Source organism: Aspergillus ambiguus, assembly GCF_047715705.1.
Source record: "Aspergillus ambiguus strain CBS 117.58 unplaced genomic scaffold BDV59scaffold_100, whole genome shotgun sequence".
Classification (NCBI taxonomy): domain Eukaryota; kingdom Fungi; phylum Ascomycota; class Eurotiomycetes; order Eurotiales; family Aspergillaceae; genus Aspergillus; species Aspergillus ambiguus.
This window is the reverse complement of record NW_027395613.1, coordinates 1-8,480: the sequence shown is the minus strand read 5'-3', so window position 1 is coordinate 8,480 and position 8,480 is coordinate 1. Positions and strand designations below refer to the sequence as shown.

Genomic DNA, 8,480 nt, shown 5'->3' with positions numbered 1-8,480 from the left:
GGAGCGGGCTGGCTGGCCGGCTGGGTTACCATGAGGCTTAGGGCAGGAGGGGTCACATGGTTTTGAAAATGTTCGGGCTGATGGGTGAGCAGTGTCGGTTGTCTGGTTTGACTATTATTATATATCGATCGTGGAGACATAATGTCTCTTGAACTTGGGATGTATCGCCGGCGGTTGGCGGGCTCAGAGTGACTGACGGTCATCAGGATAGAGGAATTGCTCGGTGGCCGATACTGCTGACTACACATGTACGTATGTGGGAAGCCATTTTGATCGCACCGCTACCGGAATTAAAATAATAGGAGACGGGATTGAATGGCGATTGTTGAGCTTACGCCGACTTTAAGATGCGCACCGGTATAACTGATTAGCATTAAGATCTAGGATCGATTACCGAGATATAATTAGGGAGAATGAAGAGATCGCCAGCCATGGAGTAGATTAGCAATCAACCCCAACGGCGGACAATCCGGGTATCAATCATCACACACAGGCCTCCATCCTGCAGAATACAACAGTTCACCTCATTAGGAAATGTACATCCGTATCATACCCATGAACAACCGTTTCTTAGTAAGGAACCTTCTCTTCGTAGATGGGGGGAACGCCCTTGTCCATATCCCAGTGGATGTGGTTCTTCTCGTCGAGCCAGGCATCCTCGTCCGTGATAGGAATTACACGCATGGAATGAGCAACTTCCTGTCGGCTGATGCCCATTTCGTCACGGGGGATCCACAGAAGCGGGGGCTGGGAAGTAATGGACGGGTGGAAGTAAGCATCGCGCTCGACCTCAGGAGGATAGCTGACAGCCTCGGAAGCCTCGGGAACCAGACGACGCATATGCTCGTAGCTGCTGTATTTGTCGGGGCGGAAGTACTTGATGAGGAAGTTGGGCTTCGGCTCCGAATGACCTGTCAGACCCTTCTCGGCAGAGTCCACGTTGCCAACGCTGCTGTCGCGGGCACCGTCGTTCTTGACGGCGCTGCTGGGCACGCCGTTGTCGCACTGCTCGCCATAAGACTGGCTCATATCGGTCTTCTCGCGGGCGAGGAGGGCCTCTTCCTCGGCCTCCAGGTTCTTAGGGAGGTAGTTGATCAGAGGCTCAATAGCCTGGTTGAGAGAAACGTGGTAAAGAACAATGAAGACCAGGAAGATGATCATGAGGATCAAAGGTCCCACAGCCACTTGGTTCGAGGCAGTTCCAATCGCAAACAGACCGATCAGGCAAACCATAAGCAAGTAGCAGCCCACAGTGATATGCTGCAAAGCACGCATGTAGACCTTTCCTTGGGTGTCAATGTCGGCGTTGGACACATACAGCATGTTGTACCGATAGGCGAAGTAGAACAGATAGAGACCGATGGTAGCGAATCCCAATACGAGCGGGGCGATGCAAGCGTACGTGATAGCTGGTTTCGCGGTCCGTCAGCTCAGTACCAATCAAAAAATCCAGTGCATCAAGTATATCTTACCAATAACTGTCAGCAGGGTAAAGGCGGGGTACACAGTTCCCCATCCAAGACCAGCAAGAGACGACCAACGGGTGTACATCTTGCGAGGAGTGTTGTCCAAAATCCTGCCCAGAACTTTTCCAAGGATCAAGCCACTGATCTGGAGAAGAGCACCAGAACTGAAGGAAAGACCTTGCAGGATGATATAGGAAATGTAGAAGTTTGACACAGTCGGGATGTTATTCGCAAGCAGGGTCGCAGCAGAGGTTGGGTCATCAATGATCTTGGTGACCACACTGGACGCGGACGAAGCAAGAGTGACCACCAGGAACACTTGCACCACCTGGAAGGCGAAGTAGAAGTTCTGGGTTGTCAATTCCACCGCAGCAGCGCTGGGAGCACCTCCCAATTTCGCCATCACTACACGGAGGTTAATCTTGAGCGTTTCGATCTAAGGACCTTGGTTGACTTACATCTGAGAACAATAGGGAGCAATGCCATAAGGACCGACATCAACACGGTAGGCAGAAGGGAGGTAATGACACCCTTGATGAAGCCGGGAACGTGATCGATGAACCGGAGGAACGGTACCTTATCCGTGATAAAGTTGATGTTGGAAATGGCACCAACAACAGCGGTAGGGATGGCCCAGAAGACGATCAGGGCAACAACAAAACCAATAGTAACGGAGTAGCGGATAATGCGCTCCCACCACTTGATACGCAGGTTGGACCAGATGACCTGAGTAGGCTCCAAGCCGATGTAACGGGGTGCCATGTGCAGAGGAAGATTGTGAGCCACTGCGAGATACGTTAGACGAAGTAGTGCAGATCGAGATTGGGATACATACCCGACTGGAAAGCGGACTGTGCATCGGCCTGTTGATAGAACTCCACAAAGACGGAAGAAACCAGTTTGGCATCGCCAGCACGGTGCTTGGCCTGCAATTCCTCAATCTCCGGGGTGAGCCGCTCGATCTCGGACCGGGCCCAGTTGATAGTATCAACCTTCTTTCCAATGAGGAACTTCAGTCGGTGAGTGGGTCTGTCCGAAGGTTTGACCCAGCGAGCAGCGACAGAGCCGGATTCATCATCAGGAACATCACCCAAATTCTCCGGGGCAATAGGACCATCTTCAACATTGCCCTGCTTTTTGAGAGCCTTCAGGCGGGCCTTGTTCGCAAGAACAATAAGTTTGGTTTCGGCAGCCTCCAGCTTCATGGCAGCATCATCACGCTCTTTCACCTTCTCCTCCAGTTTCGAAGTATCCGTGGCGACCCAGACATTCTTGACCTTAGAAGGACCGAACATCTGGCGGATCTTGTCACGGCTCAGGTAGTTTTCGGTGACGGCAGTGAAGAGTACCGTGCGAGAAGACAGACGGCTAGCATAAGCGGGAGACAACGCGTACGCCTGGCGCAAATTGATATAGAAAATGCTCTCGCGGGTAATAGTGAAGAAAACAAATCCTGGAAGGCAGGTTAACATTTACAAGGTAAATTGCAAGGTTTGCAAAAACATACCGACGAAGATCCATGCAATGAACGTGTGGGCGAAGTAACGGGCGAAATTGTTCTCGGAGACGTTGGACATGCTCAGAAGATCCAACTGGACTTTGCCCGCATTACCGGTTCCATTGATGGGCAACAAGACCGGGAAGGTGATTAAGCAACCGACGAAGCAGATCATCGAGGCCAATTTGAGAAAACGAATCAAGAGATAAGCATCCATCGAGTGATGCTGTAACACATATTCGTCGGGCAGCTTGTACATATCCCGGATCCAATTGAGGAGGCCCGTGGAGGAAGCTGGAGTACGCTGTGATTCTGGAAGAACACCCAGGTACGTACGAGGCATGTATGTTCTGCGCTGACTGCGACGCAGGATCACGAAGACCAAAGTCATGGCACCCGCCACCACCAGAGACGGTACCAAGGTGGTGACGAGGCCAGAGGCCGAATTAGAGGTGCTATGCGCCTCTTGCTAGAGAGGACATTAGTCCACTGCGGGTGCCATGGATTGTAATAAACACAGATAGGGAGTAGCTTACAGAGTCCGACATGCTGACGGCGCAGCTCTTGGCTCTTCTGCTTTAGAATATATGAGGGGTTCACCAGTCGTCGACTACGACTGGAATCCGAATCGCGATCTGTCGCGATCCCACCAAGGGGGTGAGAAGGTAGGGGCTGTATGCGCAATTCGGGAGAGAAAAAGAGTGTCACAAGAGGAAAAGAAAGAGAACAAAAGAAGATAACAAGAGAGGGTAAAAAAAAAAAAAAAGAAAGAAAATAAAAAGAGAGCTGACCCAGGGCTGAAAAGGCTGGAGAGAGCGCGCGCGCCACAAGGGTAAAAAGAAGGTTCAAGGGGATCGGAGTCTGAGCTTGAAGGGGGCGAGTTAATATTTTGCAGATTCCCCTTCTTTCTAGTGTTGATCTCCTAAGACAAAAACTCTAACAAGGACCAGACGGCATGCCAATTGGCCCCCCAGGAATGACGATGGAGACCAGAAGGATGGTTTCCTCGGGATGACTCTCTTTCCAGTCTGGCGGAAGAGGTGTGATCAACGAGAACTAGTCGGCTAGCGACCCAAGTGAACCTGCCCACAGGAATTGAAGAACAAGATACTCTCCACTGACGAGCTCAAAGCGAGTCAATCAGCAACGTAACCAGAGTCGAGGCAGTGCTGGGTCTCCCGACGCGATCTTTGGAACGGCGGGAAGTCGATGACGATGCGGTCCCATAGACAAACAGCCCCCGATCAGCTCCAACTTAAGATTATGGCTCGAGTGGGTTCCTCACCAGGATCGTGCGTGGTGTGAGGGAAAGTGTTCAGCCACAGCGGCGTTAGTTGTTTGGCATTGGGGCTGTCCACGATCACCGGCACGTCTGATTTTACGGGACGCGAGGGAGACGGATCTCCGCCATGTTTTTCCTTAGTGGAAAACTCTGCATCGTGGCTGGAAACGAATTCCGCGTCTCGTCATGATAACGCAGATGAGGAGGGAGAAGTGGAGAGGGAGAGAGAGACTAGTGGATGAGTTGGACAAATAGATTTGTCTTAGCGGCGAGTTGTGGCAAAACGAGATTATTGGGAGTTCCACCGTGCCTACCTAGGTACGTATCGTTCCTGGTGGTACGGGTCCTGGTACCTGAAGGTTCCCCTATTGAGCCCTGACACTCAGGTCACTCCCCAACAGGAACAGTAATATTACCAGAAGTTACATCCTTCAGAGCTGCACCACCTCATCAGGCATTTGTAGAAATTCCTTATCATGTGGAAATGTACTCGGTGCTACTGCGTACATGGAAATTAAACCCATACGGGGACTCCGTCCTCCGTACCCTTTCCATGGGTCTCTGATCGACTGTGCAGATCTAATATTCATCATACGTGATCGGCATCTTCCCGTATCCAACAACTCATCCAGCGCATCAGCCACAGCAACTTCCTCGGGGCGATAGTCGAAGCCACTCATGACTGTTACCTGAATCAGTTTTCCCTCATGCCAGACTATGGGTGCGAGTACACCATACTACCTAGTACGCCGCATGATATCCTCATTAAGGAAACCCCCCAAATCCTGAACGTGGACTCGACAAAATGGCCCGGTTCCACGGTTCCATCTGTACTACCCCAATAGTCTATGACGCTTACACGTTCATCTGCCTATCAATCTCCTTAGCCTTCCGCATGCAGTGCCTTTTTTTTAGTCAAGGTTGCCTGGTCAATTGGCGCCGTATCGCCTCTTGGCGCGAAGTCGATGTGTCAATCGCGCAAGGAATGCCTCTTCGCGCCATCCCGATCCAGGTGACCCCTATCGTCTGGAGACATTCCAATGATATCACAGTTAATGTAGATGCATTCCTTACCTCCATTGATGGTGTGGGGGAATTTTAGATCTCCTCCCATGAATATAAGGATCAAAGTTAAATACTTTTACAGTATCTTCACATGACTACAAGATAAGCCTTACACGTGTCAGCCGTGGGATGGCCCCGGTCATGATATATTATTCTACCACTCCGAACTATTAGTTCAAACGCAAGTTTCATAAGTACATCAGGAGCACGATGCAAACCATCTGCAGTCTAACCAGGATATCTACATAAGAAATAGATGAGATACAGTTTCCGGCACGGCGCAAAGCCGTCAGGCTGGGGAACCAACTATTATGTCCAAAAAATATACATACGCACCTCGTGCTCAGAACAGAAAACTTCCAACATCACCAGGAAATATCAAACATCTTCAGAACCGTCTTTCGAGTTGTACAGCTCCTTTTCGAACGCGTCGATCCCCCGAAGCGGAGGTGTCAACATCAGTAGACTGAATAATATTTCGTTGAAAAGGAACTGCAGGTCCGGTCGCAGTTGCTTGTGCATTTTTAACAATTCCCCCGTCGACCATCCCCGCTCGGCGTCCGTGAGGTCCGTATCACACCTCTCCTCCAGCAGCAGCCAAATGAGTGTCTCGCAGGCAGGATTCCGGTCGAGCTTGTGTTCGTTCACCAAGGCCCGAAGGTAATTGAGGAAGCGTCCAGTCTTACTCGGGGAATCTTGGAAATCCCATAGTGTCTTGGTAATGTAGATCAGAGCAGCGGTACGCGAGAGTTCCTGCGTTGGAGCGTTTCGCACGACATACATGCGGGCATCATGCGGGACTTGGGACGGACGAGGGCCACTGGAAAGGAGAGCAAACAGTGGACTATCCATCCGAAAAGCAGAGGCCCGTTGTGGAACGGACGCGAGATATGATTCTGTGTTGTGTTCCCGCATGAGGTCTTCGGCCCCTCTCAGGAATGCCATCAGCCACTGCTGGCCATTCTCGCTAATCTCCGAGTGTGGCGGCGCCATTATATACCGCACATAATGCAAGAACACCCCAACAGCGCTGCTGGATCCGGCCCGGGGTCGGAGAATCTGGACGGCCTGGTCCGCGTATCTCCTGGCGTGCTCCTTGCTACCAAACCGCTCCTCGTGTAGTGCCATTCCAGTCAAGGCCATGGCAAGAGTATCGACGTCGATTGTCATTGACCCTTTCATAACGTTCTCGATAGATCGGGTGGCCTGGCCCACGTGAGTCTCAGTTTCTCGGCTTTCCTCCAGATTATATAATTGCATTTTCCAGCGGGCGCAGTAAGCGAGAATGACGGACTGAAACGTCAACGGGTGGTTCATGGCGGATTTGAATATGCTGTTTTTTATGTGTTTGTTCTGGCCTGACCAGTACGTGAGTTTATATATCCAGTAATCAGCCAGCTCGAGATCCTTCCTGGAGGGAGTGATTGGTAGGGTATCGAAAGGGTCTTTTCGGGAAGCGTCGAGAAGGGTGATGGGCGACTCTGAACTCTGATCCTCGGTTGGAGAAGATACAGCTGCCAGTACTGGAGTTTGAGTCTAGTTCAGGACGACCTGTTAGCTTGGGATAAATCTATCTTACAAGGGACTGGGTTTTATCACAATAAGGTTATTAGACGTACCAAAGATTGATCATCCGAATCGACAGGATCCAGCATTTTGACGGGTGCGATAATCTCCTTTCCACTCTCATCTACAATCAGCTTCTTCTTCACCCACGGAAGATAACGGAGAGGACGAATGCCCCTTTTCTCGGAGTCGTTTCTCGTATGAGAATGCTTGCGTTGCTTCTTTTTCTCCTGGACATGGTGGCGCATGACATGGGCTCGTTTTTCCCGGGAGGAAGAATTCGAGTCGACGAAGTAGAAGATCTGATTTTTGGAGGAGGGATCCTCGGCGCCGGGGAGATATTTGCGCTTCTTGACCTTTACAGGAGGTTGAAGGTCATCGTCGGGGGGTCCTATGGGAATAGTAAGCATGTCAGTCAAGTTCGAGGTGAAAACATATCGTAGTGGATAGATCGATAGACTGACTCTTTGGAGACTCCAATTCGGCAGCGGTGCCATGAATCTTAGACTCAAGCTCTGAACGTGTCAAATCGGCCGACGGGTTCTTGCCCACAGACATCGCGCGCCGCCCCAGTGGCTGACTGTTTCTGGCGGCGATCGATTGGCGAACAGATGAGGGCAACGATAGCCGTTATTTAGGACAGCATGTCGAACGGACAGATACCAGAAGGCCCCCGAAAGACGAACAACGAGGTGAGATGAGACATTGCCCGGTCGATGCGGCTGTCGGACCGGTCAGGCCATGTTCAGGGAGAGTGGTGGTTTAGGGCTTATCTACCACCCCGGGGAACTAGGACAACCCCAACAATGGATTATGGCCTGCTTGAGGGCTAGTGCTCCTACTCTAAGGAGAAGAGGACAGCCGTCAGTGGGGGGTTCACGGACAACAAAGAGGCCCGTTGGCTGCAGTCCGAAAGTCTAAAGGCGTTGTAGCGTCGTGCCATTGGCAGTAAGAGGTGCTTTGATCTCCGAGTTCGCTGGGCGCCTGGAGGGTCATTGGATGCGGGAGTAAAAACCTCCTGCACTGGATAGGATCCACAGGAATGGCGTCGACCAGTGGGCTCGAAGACCTTTCTCCTGAATGAGCTAGACGCGTTTGGTGGCCCCGTGCGGTGCGTCAAGTAAGTTACCCGGCTCGTTAGTCTGGTCGGGGGGAAGATGGAAGATGGTCCAAGTTGAGCAGTCCGGAAGTATCTCCTGCCCAGTCGGGTTAGTGGTGTTATGTAAGGTACTTTGGGCCGATGAGATAACGTATTTCACAAGCGAGTGGGCCACACAAGCGAGTGGGCCATCGCGCGCAGACTCTTGCCCATGGTCTAAATACTAGAGCCTTCATCAACCACACAATTGCATTTCTATATAGAAACTAGTTACTAAGTGGATTAGGACATCTAACTCTAGTATGTCCTCGAATATGGCAATTAGAACACTGCGGTGGAGCCCGTACGCGTGGTCCAACTGCAGAAAGCGCTGGATCTATAGGCATAGTATTCTGAGCTTCCTGAACCTCATTCTCACGCGGAGATCGCTCCTGATCTCCCTGAACTGTATAGCCCTCTGGGAGAGTAAGCTGCCTAGTAGAGCGTTTCCGTTTTTGAGTCTTT

General features: G+C 51.2%; 3 protein-coding genes across 3 annotated transcripts; 1 reads left to right on the top strand and 2 right to left on the bottom strand.

Moving 5' to 3' along the window:
- Positions 1 to 350: 350 nt before the first annotated feature.
- Positions 351 to 3,708, bottom strand: BDV59DRAFT_14491 (putative DUF221 domain protein). Its single transcript, XM_073687249.1, has 6 exons — positions 3,501 to 3,708; positions 2,974 to 3,433; positions 2,302 to 2,919; positions 1,925 to 2,251; positions 1,473 to 1,871; positions 351 to 1,409 (listed from the first exon to the last, which is right to left on the bottom strand). The coding sequence occupies exons 1-6, from the start codon at positions 3,510 to 3,512 to the stop codon at positions 571 to 573; spliced, it is 2,655 nt and encodes an 884-aa protein (XP_073542514.1). The 5' UTR covers positions 3,513 to 3,708; the 3' UTR covers positions 351 to 570.
- Positions 3,709 to 4,690: 982 nt separating this feature from the next.
- Positions 4,691 to 5,370, top strand: BDV59DRAFT_189982 (uncharacterized protein). The gene has a single exon (XM_073691696.1). The coding sequence runs from the start codon at positions 5,052 to 5,054 to the stop codon at positions 5,346 to 5,348; it is 297 nt and encodes a 98-aa protein (XP_073542513.1). The 5' UTR covers positions 4,691 to 5,051; the 3' UTR covers positions 5,349 to 5,370.
- On the bottom strand, positions 5,280 to 7,652 carry BDV59DRAFT_189981 (uncharacterized protein). The gene is made up of 4 exons (XM_073691695.1): positions 7,342 to 7,652; positions 6,931 to 7,268; positions 5,392 to 6,847; positions 5,280 to 5,301 (listed from the first exon to the last, which is right to left on the bottom strand). The coding sequence occupies exons 1-3, from the start codon at positions 7,433 to 7,435 to the stop codon at positions 5,690 to 5,692; spliced, it is 1,590 nt and encodes a 529-aa protein (XP_073542512.1). The 5' UTR covers positions 7,436 to 7,652; the 3' UTR covers positions 5,280 to 5,301; positions 5,392 to 5,689.
- Positions 7,653 to 8,480: the final 828 nt, after the last annotated feature.